Genomic DNA, 17,082 nt, shown 5'->3' with positions numbered 1-17,082 from the left:
AAAAAATCAGTATCCGGGCTGGAGAGATGGCTCAGAGGTTAAGAGCATTGCCTACTCTTCCAAAGGTCCTGAGTTCAATTCCCAGCAACCACATGGTGGTTCACAACCATCTGTAATGGGGTCTGGTGCCCTCTTCTGGCCTGCAGGCATACACACAGATAGAATATTGTATACATAATAAATAAAAAAAATTATTCCTTGCTTTTACAACTTTGGGGGAGGCATCACCATCCCTGACATCAAGCTCTACTATTGAGCTACAGTAATGAAAACAGCTTGCTATTGGTATAAAAACAAACAGGCTGATCAGTGGAATTGAATTAAGGACCCTGATTATATCCATACACCTATGGACACTTGATTTTTGACAAAGAAGCTAAAATTATACAATGGAATAAAGAAAGCATCTTCAACAAATGGTACTGGCATAACTGGATGTCAACATGTAAAAGAATGCAAATAGGTCCAAATCTATCCCCATGCACAAAACTTAAGTCCAAATGGATTAAAGACCTCAACATAAATCCAGTCACATTAAACCTCATTGAAAAGAAAGTGGGAAATAGCCTTGAACGCATGGCCACAGGAGACTGCTTCCTAAATATAATATTAGTAGCACAGATACTGAGAACAACAATTAATAAATGGGACCTTCTAAAACTGAGAATCTTCTGTAAGGCAAAGAACACAGTCACTAAGACAAAACGGCAGCCTACAGAATGTGAAAAGATCTTTACCAACCCCACATCAGACAAGAGATCTCCAAAATATTACAAAAAACTCAAGAAACTAAACATCAATTATTCACTTGATGAACAGGAGTTGTATGAGAAAATACTCCATTTATAGAAGACAACAGTGCAAAAGATCTGTGGCAGAAGGGAGAACTGTGTGTTCAAAGAACCAAATGAAAACTGGAAGAGACTGGAAAACAGAGCTGACGGGGGTGGGGGTGGAATTTAACTAGCATAAGTCTATATGAGGAAGGTTGATTTCAGACTGTGCAAGCCCTAAGTTCGTGGTAGAGAATTGGCCTGAATTTCTGTGAAAAGTAGCAAGCAACAAAAGAACTTTAAGCTGGATATTATGTATTAGGCTGAGCATGTTTTTATATTCAAGAGGGTCACTCTAGTGATAAACACAAAAAAATTGTTCAGGACTCCCTAATCTGCCAGATAAACAAAGGAAATAATAAAGTTATTCAGTAAAAGAAAGCAATTAAAATTAGATATTCTTCAAATAGACAAGTCAGTTCCTTGCAGGATACAAGTAAAACTAAAGTCTGAGACTGAACGCCAAAGAGCCAAAGGAATGATGTTCCAGGCTGCAGTAATACTTTAATACTTCTTTATTCTAAGGTACTGCAACATGAAGCACAGGATACACAGCTGCTTGAGAGTCTCAAAAATAAAGAGCAGAAGAACAGACAAAGCAGCATCAGAAACTATGCTGAATACCACTGTTACTGTATTTTGATTCAGAGGGAGACATGGCAAAGTAAAGGACCTTCAATCTGAACGGAGAGAATCCCCAGATCCCGAAGCTGCTGGTTGTTGCTCTGAGCCAGGATCCGTAACCGCTCCGCTGCTTCCCGGGGGATGTTGAATGTGACACGTACGCTGTTCCAAGGCTCCACTTTCTGTACCTTTAGCTTGCTGGATTCTTGGTCATAAAGAAAAGAGAATAAAATTATCAATTTTGTAGACACTAGAGAATGTGCAACTAAAAAAACAAAACAAAAATTCCTACTTTAGATAAGAGTACAGATCCCACTGAAGCACAACAAACTGAGGAAGGAAAACATACATTCAACAAGTTGTTGGAGAATACTATTTCAAGGTGTGTTACTTTTGTTTATGCTCTGGAGTATTTGTTTAATGATGCAAAGATGTGTCTGATTAAGTAAAATTCATCTGCAGTCAGAAGTTTGCGACAGCAACTAGCTGACAGGAAGTGGTAGGGATGAGCCAGAAGGAGAAATGAGAAAGGAGGAGGAGCAAGAGAACAAGGAGAGAGGATGTCAGGGGCCAGCCAGCCAGCCACAGTGTAGGAGTGAAAGAAAGATATACAGAAGTAAGAAAAGAAAAAAGTCCAGAGGCAAAAGGTAGTCAGGATAATTTAAGTTACGAAAAACCAGTGGGAAACAAGGCAAGCTAAGGCCGGGCAATCATAAATAAGAAGCCTCCGTGTGTGATTTGGGAGCTGGGTGTCAGGCTCCCCAAAAAGCCAAAACAGTAAAAGCTCTCACTACAACAGGTAAGCTTCCTTTAGGACAGAAAAACATCTGACATTCTACAATTCTGAAACTGACACATACTTCTGGACAGATTTTTAAGAATACAAAAAAACCTAACTAGTTTCTGAGAGAAGTATGTGTACACATGCTAAGGAGTGAAGTTAACCTAATATACACAAAATTTAACTGAAAATGGAACATTTATATAAGACCTAAAAGTCTAAAAAGAAAATATTTAGTAACAAACCTTCACCGCCTTGGATCTGGCAGTGATTTCTTGGATACAACAGTAAAGGGGCAAGCAACAAAAAAAAAAACAATAGAAACACTAGACTTCTTAAGGATTTTGTGTATTAAAAACCACTATCAAGTAGCTAGATACCATATCACATAAGGATGGCTATTATAAAAATAGACTATAGAAAATATTGGCAATAATATGGAAAAACTGGGGACTCCTGTGTACTAATGATGGGAATATATAAATCATACAATCTGCTAAGAGAATTATATGGTACAAAATTTTTTTTTAAAAAAAACTATATAATATAGCATTTTAAATTCTAAGTACTCAGCCAAAGAATTGACAGCAGGATATGGAAAATTATATCCATGTTTATGGCACGATTATTTACAGCAGTTAAATCATGGAAGTAATGCAAGTGCTCAGCAACAGATAAATATTGGTAAGTAAAATGTGGTATAGACATACATTCTGTAGAATATTCAGCCTGAAATGGGAAGGAAAACCCATCACAAGCTACAGTGTGGACAAACAATGAGAATACTATGCTGAATGAAATAAAGCAGTCATAAAGAGCCAAGTACTACACAATTCTGCTTGTATAATAGTCAAAATCATGGTGCGGGGAGAAATGGCTCAGTGGTTTAGAGAACTGGGTGCTCTTCCAGAGAATAGAGGTTCAATCCCCAGCACACATAACAACTCACAACTAGCTATATCTCTAGTTCCAGCAGATCTGATACCCTCTTCTGTCTTCCATGGACAATGCATGGATGTGGGGTATTTACAGACATGTAGGCAAAATACCCATACACATAAAAAAATCTATTTTTTTAATAAAAAAAATCATAGAAAGTACAATGGTGCTTATTAAGGGCTAAAATAGGGAAGGAATGGGGAAGTTATTAAATGATAGTATAGATTTTAATTTTATAAGACAGGAGTTATAAAAATGGCTGCTAGTGATTGTTATAAAATATAACTGTATTTAAGTACCATTAAACCACATATAAAAATGGTTACATATAATTTACAATCAAAGTTTGAGAGATTAACTGAGTAATATTGTTTACAATTACATTTTAGACAAGGCAGCAAATTATCTGGTAGCTTCAGACTAAATAATTTCCCTTTTGTTATTAACTCTGATCAACTAAATGGTTTATATGCTTTATTCAATTATATCTTTTAATATTAATAAAATAGCCATACAGGAATATGCTTTCTCAAAATCCAGATACCTGTGAGAGTTCCTACATGTCACTTACCCCTCTTCACGCTCTTAAACCATTAGATACTAAATACTAATACAGAATCCACTTGCTCTAATGTAAAACAACAATAAAACAGATCATTTGCTAAGGGTAATGGGATTAATATACTCACAAAATTTAAAAATGGTTAGACAATGTTTAGTCAAAGTTCTCTTGCAGGTAAGGAAATTGGAGCCCAGAGAAAAGCTAAGTGATTCAGAAAGCTGTAGTTACCTAATGAAATCAGACATGGCATTAAAATCCAGCCCTGAGGTTTGACTATTGTCTTCCCATGACATCTGGAGACATGTCTCCAAACACCGAAAAACTGTGGATCCCAGAGACAGAGTTTCTTTCCAATCTGATAATTACTGGAAACTTATCCATGTTCTTTATACTAGTCTTAATGTTAATATAGTTGAAAATGTTTAATTACAATCAGTTAAGCTGTACTAGCAACTTTTAAAACTAGGCAAGATAGCCTACATGTGTAATCCTAGAATTAAAGTTTCAGGAAGATCACTATACTAAAGGTAGCCTAGGCTACATTCCTGTTTTAGGGAGAAAATAAAAGCCTTTAAAATTTCCATCATACCAGATATTATCTGACAAAATGTTTTTGAGTCAAAAATACAATCTGGGCCAGTGAGGTGGCTCAGTGGGTAGCTACCCACCAGTAAAGCTGATGACCTGAATCTGATCCTGGCTTCCTGCATGGAGAAAGGACACATGTACTATGGCACATATCTACCTTACATATACAAAATAAATAGGTATAATGTAATAAAGACTATAACCTCAGTCTTCAGTAATAAAACCTGACTTCTTTCTAAAACACAAACTAAAAAATAAATAAAAAATGATAGTAACAAGACATGCTAACAGCAGGGGAAGGTTCTACCTTTGCACCTAAAACCAGCCTTCCAATTTACTCTATAGAATTAATAGTAACCATGAAAGGGCAAATATTCAAAAGAGTAATCAGAAGGAAGAAAAATTAAAGCAATTACCCATATGTAACAAGTTAGGCACATTCTTTAATATTGCATCCAGTTTCCATTTGAAGTCTTTATCATCTATATTTCCTTTGAAGGCTACAAAAATTGTGGAATCCTCTAAAATATTATCACTTTTTGTGTCATCATCTTCTAGTCCAGAGTCAAAATCCACCTCTGAATCTTCCATTGTTGATGAACACAGGGAAGTATAGATGTCTTCGAAGTTTGGAAGGTCATCCAAAACCATGGTGTATTATTCCAGAAGTATATGCAAAGTGAACAATAAGAAAACCTTCAAAAACAAGGGGGGAATGCAGAGTATTATAACATATCATCATATACTCAACATATCATTATTATTTAACATATCATCCAGACTTCTCTAAAAGATGTAATTTATTCACTAAGTAAAATTTCCTTTCATAATACTATATGCTACTGTTTGGTAGGACTAGGATATTGGGAGGAACATACAGAGGGACACAGGGAAATAAAGAAGGGGAGTGTGGCAGTGCACACCTGTAATCTCAGTAGGGAAAACGCGAGTCTGAGCCCACCCTAGGCTGCAGAGTCTTGTCTCAAACAAACAAAACAACAGCATTACAATCCTTTGTAAAACAACTTTATTTACTTTCCAGCTACATTTTTAAAATTCTAATAAACAACTGGTCAGCGGAGGTGCATGCCTTTAATCCCAGCACTCGGGAGACAGAGGCAGGCAGATTTCTGAGTTGGAGACCAGCCAGGTTTACAAAGCAAATTCCAGAACAGTCAGGGCTACACAGAGAAACCCTGTCTCAAAACAAACAAAAACCAAAAATTCTAATAAATATTAGAAGTAAATAAATAAAACCAATAAAGGTTTCTAAGGCTTAAAAGCTGCTGCTTAGCCAGAGAAAAGACTGAGTCTTGAAACTGCCTAAAACCTGTAACTATTTAATTTAGCAGGCATTTCAAAGTAAGAATAGCAAGAAAAATAACCTAATGATGTATGTCAAGGTCTTAGTAAAACAAGAACAAGTCAAACCAAAATTAGTAGATGGAAAGCCATACCACAGGCTGGTGAGACAGCTAAACAAGTAAATACATTGCTTCTAAGCCTGCAAACCTGACTGCTGCCAAGCCTGATGATGAGTTTGATCTCTGGAAGCCACATAGAGGGAATCAAACTACAAATGTCCTCTGACCTACACACACACACACACACACACACACACACACACACACACACACACACACCAAAGCCATCTACAGAAACAAGTAGTAAAAATGTTTCAACTTTTTTCATAAAAGGAAAGAAAAAAATGCTAGGACAGGTGTTAATGAAATGAATAAAACAAAAATATGACATTAATGAAACAAAGAGTTAGTTCTTTGATAATATAACCAAACTAACCAAAATAGAGATTAATGAAGAAAATTAAGGGGCTGGAGATGTAGATCAGTTGACGAGTGCTTGCTTAACATGCACAAAGCCTTGGATTTTGTCCCTAGCATCACATAAACCAGGCACAGTGACACACACCTATGATTCCAGCGCAAGGAAGGTAGAAGCAGGAGGATCTGGCCGTGAAAAGAGTTCAAGGCCAGCTTGGGACACAAAAGGCTTCTTCTCAAAAAAAAAAAAAAGTAAGTATACATACATACATACATACATATATATGTACATACTTAGACTAAAAAGTAGTTATGAAAGCAGTGAAATTCAGAAGATCATTTAGGAATATTTTGAAAACTTACAGTAAGTTGTAAAATCTTGAAGGAATGGGTACTTTGCTCAATATATGAACTACCCAAATTGAACCAAGAAGATCTAGTCAAAATAATGGTTAACACACACTGAGGGCTAGTGTGATGGCGCAGGGTGTAAAAGCGCTTGCAGCCAAACTTAAGTTTAATGCCCAGAAACTATATGGAGGAAGGAGAGAACTGCCTCTTGCATGTTTGCTGACTTCTATGTCTCTCGGTGGCACAAACATATACAAATAGAAATAAGACACAGAGGCTGGAGAGATAACTCAGCAGTTAAAGAGGGCATACTGCTCTTATAGAGGACCCGAAGATTTTGAGCTGCCATGTGGGTATTGGGACCTGAACCTGGCTTCTCTGCAAGGATAGCAAGTATTCTTAAGCCCTAGGCTAACTCTTCAGCCCTACTCTACCTCCCAATACTCTTACTGAATATAGTGCTTGAATTCTCTGTTGTATGTTTGCATTTGGGGGGGGGGGCAGGGTCTCTCTATGTAGCTCTGGCTGTACCGGACTCACAGAGATCCATCTGCCTCTGCCTCTAGAGTGCTGAAATTAAAGGTTTATGCAAAATATAAAATAAAAGTGTATGGTATCACTCCTAGATAGTACTTGAATTCTTTTTTTTTTTTTGAGTACTTGAATTCTTTAACAGGAGGTGAATAAAAAGCATAGAAATAAGGAAGAAGAGGTCAAATCACTTCTGTATACAGATATGATTATATACTTAAAAGACTCTAAGGACCTCACCAGAAAGTTTGTAGGGCTAGAAAATACTTTCCATAAGAAAGTAGATATACAAAATTTACAGAAAAACCAGTAGCAGGACTAGTGAGATGGCTCAGCAGCTTAGTGTTCTTGTAGAAGACTGGAGCTTGCTTCCCATGTCAGGTGTCTCACAACCTTGCCTATAACTCCAGTTCTAGTGGAACCTAACATCCTCTTCTGGATTCCATGGCTACTCATAAACACACATGCAAATAAAAATCAGCAGATTCTCTATATACTGATAACATGTTGTGAAAAAAATCAGAGAGATGGCTCAGCAGTTAAGAGCACTGGCTCGAATCCAGGTTCAATTCCTAGAATCTCATGGAGGCTCTCAACTGTCTGTAACTTCAGTTCCAGGGCATCTGTCAACCTCTTCTTGCCTCCATGGGAACTGCATGAATGTAGTGCACATACATGAGGGAAAACACACACAATACATATAAAATGGACTTTTTAACAAATTGTCTTACATAAAGTTTCACTTACCAAAATGTCTTAACTTTTATCACTTATCCAGGTCATCCTCTAAGTCCAAACAAGGTGGCATCTTTTGGGCTTGTATTTCAAAGTAGCAGCCAAATCAGAATTCTTTAGGAAAGGAAATAAAAAGGAGAAAAAAAGAAAGAGAAATAAAAAAGAGAGGAAAGAAAAACCACAGTATTATAAAGATATCAGGGTACAAAATACAAACACTGTAAGTTATAAAGTCAATATGGGAATTCTAGAAATTGTTAAATCAGAATTATCATTAGAAATCTTAAAACATGCCCTACCACTCATACAGAATGTAGAAGCAAAACTCAGGAACCCAAACCAGCTTCATATAAGAATCACAGAACTGGGAACTCTGGCTTCCATCACTCTCCAGACTTTGATTCCTAAACCTGCCTAATTAAACAGGGAAACTGCCTATAGATATTTGGAGCCAAATATTGTCCTCTGTATAAGTTTTTAAAGATTTCTTTATTTTGTGTGTATGGATGTTTTGTGTGCATTTATATATGTACAACATATGTGTATCTAGTGCCTCTGGAGGCCAGAAGAGTTACAGATGGTTGTGAGCCACCACATGAGTGCTGGACCCAACCCAGGTGCCCTAGAAGAGCAGTAGAGTTCTTAACTGCTGAGCATCTGCCCAGTCCCACAGAATTATTTTCTATTCACACTGAATATTAGACTCACATCATCTAACAGAATATTGATTTTTAAACTTCATAAAGTATAACTGCCTTTTTCTATTTTATTCACAATATCATAGTTTTAATTAAAATTTTAATTTAAATTGTAAAGCATTCTTTATGGCAAACATATAAATTAAACATGGAAATTTTATTATTTTGGCATGCTTCAGAAAAAAATTACCTATCTTAACAAGATAGTATTAGACTTTAACATATTTAACTGGGGTGCTATAACTTTGTTATTGCCACATACTGTTTAAAATATCTATGTAGTGTGTGTGCACATATGTACACATGTGTCACAGTGTGCAGAGGTCAGAGGACAACCTGCGAGAATCAGTTCTTCTCTTCTACCATCCTGGGGACTGAACTTAGGTCATCAGGCTTGGTGGCCAAGTGTCCCTACCCTCAGAAACTATCCTGCCAGCTCAATATTGATTTTATAATCTTGACATTTTATATGGATATGCACTGGTAGTAGTTAGTAAGAAAAAACTATTTTTAATTGCTTTTTTAATTCAAGAAAAAAGTACTTTTAAAGTTAGACCATAAGGAAAAATCTCAATACATCCAAAGAAATAACAGAGTGCTCAAATACTCTAATAAACAGTGCACTAAAATGATTGACTCAAGATAGAACCAACAAACAAGTCTTTCCATCTTAAAGGAGCAGCAAAACCTATGGATTCAGGTTAAGAAAAAATGTCAAGCAAAATTCAAAATTTCTAGAAAATTGTAAATCAATACTACATAAAAGAACCAAAGAATACAGGCAAGTTGAGAGGAAGAAATTCACAGTCGTGCCTCTGTGGATGGTGGCAGTGAGCAGAAGTCCTTGGGTACACAAGTTTCATCTGTGTATTCGAGTGGACAAAATGGCAAAGATTGTCAAGACTCACGAAGGGTTTCTCTGTGTAGTCATGGCTATACTGGAACTTGCTTTGTAGACCAAGCTGGCCTTGAATTCCCTGAGATCCTCCAGCCTCTGCTTCCCAAGTACTGGGATTAAAGGCACATGCCACCACCACCAGCTTGCCTTGTTTATTTTTAAAGTAATGGCCCCCACTTGAATCTGGAAGGTTGACTTCAATCAAACCTTCTATGTAGCTGAGTTTGTTCTTGGATTTCTGACTCTCCTGCGTCTACCTCAGAAACGCTGCCATTTCAGATTTGTACCATCATGCCTCACTTACATGGTTCTGTTTTCAGGCTACAGATTCCCATTATTGACCCAAACCAAAGATTTTTCTTGTTGTTTTTTTAAACATATTTCTGTCTCTGAGATATAAGGTATATTGTCCAAGGTGGCCTTGAACTTTTCTCTTTCTTCTTTCTTTCTTTCTTTCTTCTTTTCTTTCTTTCTTTCGTCACATGGTTTCACTTTGTGGCCTTGGCTGGTCTGGAATTCATTATGAAGACCAGGTTGGTCTTGAACTGACAGAGGTCCACCTTCCTGTTGAGTGCTGGGATTAAAGGCATGTGCCTTTAATTTAACCACAAATGGCTGACCCTGAACTTTTGGTCTTCCCTAATGGGATTATAGGATGAACCACAATGTCTGATTTATATAGTGCTGGAGATGAAATCTAGGATTTCATGTATGCTAAGCAACTGAGCAATACCCCATTATTGCTTTTCAAACATTTCTGCTAGAATCATCTCTCATACCCTCTTTGACCAATCTGATTAATTTTGAAAGATGTATTTTATTCTTTATGTTCTTATGTTTCTGTTTGTATGCACATGAGTGTTCCAGTGGTCATAAAGTCAAAGAAGGGTATCCAGTCCCTAAAACTGACATGGATGCTAGGAACTGGACTCTGGCTAAAAGCGGTTAAATCAAGAGCTCTTAACTTCTGAGCCATATCTCATCCCCAAACTGATTACTTTCTTAACTGATCAGTGTGCCTTATGCTTTCCATGACTGAAAGGTAAGAACTAGACTTACTCATATCAACTATGATCTTTTAGGCATTTCGCATTAAATCATGTATACTTATGAGTGAGCAGAGGCAATTTTGAGATACTGCTGCCTCTAATTTCTTACTTTATGTATTTATCTTTAATGTACGTGAGTGCGGTACCTCTGGAGGCCAGAAGAGGCATCACATACCCTAGAACTAGGAAACAGGCATTGTGATTCCTGACATGAATGCTGAGACTATCTGTCTACTGCAGAAGCAGTACCTACTCTTTAACTGCTGAATCATCTGTCTAGCTCCTTTTAATAATTGCTTGAATTGGAAAATTAGAGTATCACAAAGCTGAAAAGATTTCCTGTTTGTTTTGTTTGAGTAAATGGCTGAAAAAGAGACACTTTGATGTATTTTCCTTTGATTGCTAATAAAAATAGAAAGTTAAATTTGAAAAAAAAGAAATACATAGTCATAAAATATTTACAAGAGGGGTAAGAGGAAGTAAATAAATGACTTAAATAGCTGACTCAAAGTTAGAAAAAAAACATTAAAATGAGCTAATAGGGAATAAAATGAGACATTAATAAAACAGAATTCAATTAGAAAATAGAAAAAGAACATACATTGATAGGACACACCTGCAATTAGCCTGAAGGAGGCCGAGGCAAGAGTGGCACAAATTAAAGGCCGTTCTGAACTACATATCAAGACCCTTTCTTCACTAAACTTTAAAGGGAAGCCAAGCAGAGGTGGTGGCACACACCTTTAATCCCAGCACTTGTGAGGCAGAGGCAGGCAGATCTCTATGCGTTCTAGGCCAGCCTGGTCTACAAAGCAAGCTCTAGGACAGCCAAGGCTACAAAAGAAACCCTGTCTTGAAAAACAAAACCAAACAAGCTAATCAGCCTCAGAAATGGACAGGCCTAGCTGTTCAAGCTAGTGATCTCAGCACTAGGGAGGAGAGGGAGAGTAGGGCAGGAGTATCAAGAGTTCAAGGCCAGTCTTACAAGAAAGAGTCTGAGGCCTGCACCGCACAAGACTCTATCTCAAATAAATAAAAATAAATAGGAAAATTGATAATGTTTTAAAAAATGTAAGTCAGGTAGTACTCTACAGCCAAGTCTGACTCTGAATTCCTGGCAATCCTCCAGTCTCACCGCCTCATGTGCTGTGATTACAAGTAGGGGCTATCATGCTCAGCTCAAATATTTTCATATTGGAAGAATATTTTTTAAAATAGTTATATAACTAGTGATTTAAGGAAGAAAAGAAAGAAAACAACAAACTGGTGGTGGTGTACTTGGGAGGCTGAAGCAGAAGGATCTCTGTGAGTTTGAGCCCAGCCTCGTCTACAGAGTGAGTTCCAGAACAACCAGAGCTACAAAGAGAAACCCTGTCCTGAAAAACTGAAAAAGGAAAGAAAAAAGACAAAGAAATTGAAAAGAATTGATGACTACTTTGGTCAAGGTTTTGTTTATCATAATATAATTTTTTTTTTTTGAGACAGGGTTTCTCTGTATAGCTCTGGTTATCCTGGAACATACTATGTGGACCAGACTGGTCTTGAATTCAGAGATCCACCTGTAAAGGTATTCACCATCACTCCCAGCTATAAGGTAAATATTTTAATACTTCCTTTGCTGAGAGCTCAGCACAAAGGTCCTTGAGCCCACAGATCTCCAGGGAAACCAGGAATGTTAAGTACACAGGATTATCTTCCCAATGGGAAAGAAGAAAAACTTATTTTTTCCATCCAGAAAGCTGGGAATTGGAAGTGCTTAATAACCTGGTAATCTGCATTATCTGTTGGGACAGGTCATAACAAGCTCCTACAACTAGGGTTGGAGTTGGCTAGTAATCTAAATGACTTTCACATCCAGGGGCTCCCCCAAATCCTACAACCAGGACCAGAGATACCCAGTAGTCTAAATGGCCCTTATATTTTCTGTACAGCCAGGGACTCCCCCTAGGTTCCCACAACCAGGACCAGAGCTGCCTAAATGATCTCTATGCTATTTGTATGACTAAAACCAGGCCAGACCCTTAGGCCTTTAAGCTGAGTTAAGTTTCAATGTAATTATTTTCCTTCCAGGGATTGTATCACACCAGGAAACTTTCCCCCAAATTATAATGTGTATCAATTTGTTGGGAATAAACCACCTGGTATCAGACTCCCTGAAGTCTTGATCCAGATGAACCAAGTCAATATGAACCAGATTTTTCATTCTCACCTCTTCATAGTTCAAGCTTCCACCATGACCACCTACAGGATCCCAGTCACCCCTAAGCACCATACACAAGTGGAATGAAAAAGAATACTTTACAGATCACAGAAACCTAATGACCTGAAGTTGTTCCAGAGCACACAGTATACAGGAAAACTTTCAATTCTTTGTAAAATTACATTTATTTTATTTTACATGTATGTGGGCATACTCATGTCACTGTGCTCACATGGAGATCAGAGGACGACTTCAGAGTCGGTTCTCTCCTTCCACTTCTCTGTGGGTCCCAGTGACTGAATGCAGTTAATCAGGCTTGGTAGCAAGCACCTTTACTGAATAAGCAATCTTCCCAGCCCCTCAATTCACTTTATGAAGTAAATATAAACACTCAAAGTCAACACGATTCGGAGGCAGAAAGCTACACATCAACCTTAATTACACTGTTTGGTGTGTAAGACTTCAAGTCAAATTCCAAACAGAATCTGGTAGTTCTTTAAAAGAATAATAATGCTCCATGGCCAAGTGAAGTCTGTTATTAGAATTCAAAGCAAACTTGGTGTCAGGAAACTGAGGGAAGATGTTATGTGGTCATCTCCACTGATGTAACTTACCCATGTTCCCAGTACTGGGTTCTAAATCTAGGATTTTATACACACATTTTATTTTGCCACTAAACTTAATTTCCCTAGTGCCCACCCCTGCTTTTTTCTCTGTGAGTTCAAGGCCAGCCTGGTTTACAAGAGCTAGTTCCAGGACAGTCAGGGCTACACAGAGAAACCCTGTCTCAAAAAAAAAAAAAAAGTCTCCTTAACATGATAAAAATTTATTTTCTCAGCACAAAAGTGAGGGCTAGTGTGTAATCCAAGGAAGAAGCACCACACACAGAAAACAAGCATGAGTCAGCAGCAGCTTTATGGAGGAGGAGAGGAGTATATCAGTGAAGTCAGGAGCACAGATGTATAAAATCAGTAAAATGAAATGAGAAATAAAGGTTAAAAATTGGAAAGAATATAAAACTAATGAAAATGACAGACTTGTATACTTGAAAATCAAGCAAAGGACAGATAATAAAATTTAGCAAAGCAATGGCCGGGCGGTGGTGGCGCATGCCTTTAATCCCAGCACTCGGGAGGCAGAGGCAGGCGGATCTTTGTGAGTTCAAGACCAGCCTGGTCTACAAGAGCTAGTTCCAGGACAGGCTCCAAAACCACAGAGAACCCCTGTCTCGAAAAACCAAAAAAAAAAAAAAAAATAGCAAAGCAGCATGGTGCAAAATTAATATACAGAAAAAAACAGCATTTATTACCTATGTAATTATCAACATGTGGGGTAAGATCTCATTTTTAGTAGTGACAAGAAAGTTAAAATTTTTAAGATAACTAAAAAGAAAGGTCAAGATATAAAAAGAAAACCTAAATATATTTATGAAGGAGGTTGAAGAGATAGCTCATTGTTGCTCTTGCAGGGGAATCGGGTTTGATTCCAAGCACTCACATGGTGGCTTGCAGTCATCCACAACTGTAGTTCCAGGGGATCTGAAGCCCTCTTCTGACTTCTTTGGGCACCTGGCACATACACGGTGCACATAAATACATACAAGCAGGAAGGTAAAATATTTGTATACATAAAAATCTTTAAAAATACTCATGAAAGACAAAATTTTTTAAGACATGGATAAAATAGTACCCTCATAGGTGAGGATTCACATGTGTGAATTTATAATTTAATTTATAACTTAATAATTTATAATATAAAACAACCTGATTCTAAGGTTTGTAGGAAAATTGAAAAATCAGAATAGAGAATGGAATTAAGTCCTATCAGATTAAAACACGTTAATAAGGGCTGGGGAAAGGCTCAGTGAGTGAGAGGTGATATGGGATTCCCCTCTGTATGCTGTGAATATGTTTTATTACCATTGGTTAATAAAGAAGCTGCTTTGGGCCAATGGCAGCACAGAATAGAGCAAGGCAGGAATTCCACGCAGAGATAGAGGAGAAAAGAAGGGGGAATCAGGGAGATGGGAGATGCCATGTAGCTGTTGAAGGAGTAACATGCTGGCACTGGTAAGCCACAGCCTAGTGGAGATACACAGAATAATAGAAATGGGTTGATTTAAGAAGTAAGGGTTAGTTCAAAAGAAGAGTAAGCTATTGGCCAAGCAGTGTTGTAATTAATAGAGTTTCTGTGTGATTATTTTGGGTCTGGGTGGCCGGGAAATGAACAAGCAGCCTCCACACACAGAGAGTCATTGCTATGTAGGCCAAGAATTGGAATCCAAATCCCTTGCACAATATGAAAAGCTGGGCACGGCCATGTGTGCACAGGTACTCTAACAGCACGGTGGGGTGGACATAGGGATCACTGTGGTTTGCTGGCTACCAGTCTAGCTCCAGGTTCTGAGAGGCTTTTTTTCAAAGGAATAAGGTGGAGAGTGTCATCCAAAGTCCTCTCTGGCTTCTAGGAGAGAAAATTGCTATGCTCTATCTTCCACATCCATAGACAACATACATGCAATCAATATATGCGCATTAATGAACATTGACACATGTCATATTCTCAATAGTTAAATTACTATGAAAACTTATGTAAGTGGATGGGAGACTAATTGAATTTCTCCTGCTACACAATAAGATAACTCCAAACAGACCAAAAACTTCAAATATAATAGAAGAAACTCTACATTTTAATATTACAGAAGCACAGAACAAATATTTGTAACTTCAAGTGGGAAAGGTTTATTTAATGACTCAAAATCTAAAACCTCCTAAGACTGACAAATACAAACAAATGGCTAGTCATGGTAGCAGACACCTTTAATTCTAGCACTCAGGAGGCTGGAGTTCAAGGCCAGCCTGGTCTACAAAACAAGTTCCAGGCCAGATAAGGCTACACAGTAAGATCTTGTCTCAAAACAAAACAAAATTCTGCAAGAAAAAAGGCAGGAAATTAAAACAAATGACAATATAAGGGGGGAAAACCCACCTGCTATCATTATCACCAACAGAAAAAGCAAATCTCAAGGCTGAGGGAGTTCTCTCACCTAGCACAAGCAAGGCCTTGCCTTCAAATCCCAGCACCACAATGAAAGAAAAGGCAAATGATGGGGGTGGGAGGTATGTGTAGGCATGTAAGTTATATGTGCATGTGTTTATAAATAAAATAAAAAGATCAACAATTTGAACCGATTACTGTGTCTAAAAATGGGCACAGGCGATGATCAAAAATTCAAGAATACCAGGGGATTCCAATGTAAAGACAAGTTTGTATCTGCATAATGATAAAGCTGATTGTTGATGACAAAGACACTAGACCTTCTGAGACCTGTAAGGCAGCTTGTTGGGAATTCTAAGAACATCAGAAAGGGGCAAATAAATAATTGACTTTGGAGATTTTATCTATGCTTGTATTCCCTTCCAAAATCATACACAGCTGGTAAGTTCACCTCTTTATCTATTATTGATTCCTCCCATAAAACCAATAAAAAATTCATCTGTATTTCATATATTTGACACAATTGATAAAGACATGACTCAACATGCTCTGTTGGTGGTGACTTTTTTTGAGACATGGTCTTCCTATGTAGTACAGACTGGCCCGGAACTCAGTATGTACCCAGGCTCATGATCCTCCTGCCTCAGCCAAGTGCTGGGATTATAGGCTGACCCCCACATGGCCAAATGCTTTTCTATCAAAGCAGGTAACTAGTAAACCTACATGCCAAATGCAGCTTACCGAAGTAAAATATTTTGTTGTAAACTGAGGTCAAAATAACTTCGTTTAAAACGGTAAAGTTTAGCCAGTGAGATGGCATAGCAGGTAAAGAAAACAGCTGCACTTGCTGCCAACCCTGATGATCTGAGTTCAATCTCCCCGAAATGCAGATGGTAGGAGGAGAGCAATAACTCCCACCTCCAGCCTCCATGCATACACCATGGCATTCACATACTACCACATACATACACCTATCATAAATTAAAAATTTTGAGTAAAGTATATGGACCCAGAGATAGGTCAGTGGTTTAATGCTTGCCTAACTGTAGTGACAAAAAAAAAAAAAAAAACCCTAAAAGTTTATTCTTAATTCAATCCTTTTAGTTGAAACTAAGTCTTTTTAAAAAATCCAACTTTTATTTGTATTCCAGATTTGACAGACCTGTTTAAGAACTCTCTGACCACTTTCAGAGAAGGTAGTCAATAGGACCCCTCTCCATTCCTCCCAGGACCTAGACAAAAGGGGGAAAGAACAAAGAAGAAAAAGAGAAACATCAGAAAAGACTAAATAAACCCAGTAAACAGATCTTAAGTAAATGTTGATGACCAGCCTAATTCCATATATTACTATTTTTGTTAATTTATTCTAGAAAGAGGTGTAAAAGAAATGGTGAATAGTCCCTTAGTACAGTGGTCTTTTTAGCAAATAAACTTTATTATCAGAAAGAATGTTCAAGGCATTTTCAAAACAGCTGTATAATAGTTACTTATAGAGGTAAGTTCATTTTATAAGTC

General features: G+C 37.5%; 1 protein-coding gene across 5 annotated transcripts in view; it reads right to left on the bottom strand.

Annotated features, from left to right (window-relative positions):
* Ncoa6 (nuclear receptor coactivator 6) overlaps positions 1-16,807 on the bottom strand; it is a 67,701-nt gene extending 50,894 nt beyond the window's left edge. For 4 of the 5 annotated variants that reach the window (XM_005363080.3, XM_013352185.2, XM_026787094.1 and 1 more), the window contains exons 1-4: positions 14,068-14,103; positions 7,738-7,839; positions 4,744-5,023; positions 1,507-1,662 (exon numbers count right to left, since the gene is read on the bottom strand). In XM_005363080.3, coding sequence (XP_005363137.1) covers positions 1,507-1,662; positions 4,744-4,978 — 391 coding nt within the window. In that variant the 5' untranslated portion in view covers positions 4,979-5,023; positions 7,738-7,839; positions 14,068-14,103. Of the gene's footprint in view, positions 1-1,506; positions 1,663-4,743; positions 5,024-7,737; positions 7,840-14,067; positions 14,104-16,729 lie in introns of those variants that run through there. The other variant, XM_026787093.1, reaches the window with a different exon arrangement.
* Positions 16,808-17,082: the final 275 nt, after the last annotated feature.

This window comes from Microtus ochrogaster, linkage group LG8 (genome assembly GCF_000317375.1).
Source record: "Microtus ochrogaster isolate Prairie Vole_2 linkage group LG8, MicOch1.0, whole genome shotgun sequence".
In the NCBI taxonomy this organism is placed as follows: Eukaryota; Metazoa; Chordata; class Mammalia; order Rodentia; family Cricetidae; genus Microtus; species Microtus ochrogaster.
The sequence above is the reverse complement of the archived record's forward strand: the minus strand, read 5'-3'. Positions and strand labels throughout refer to the sequence as shown.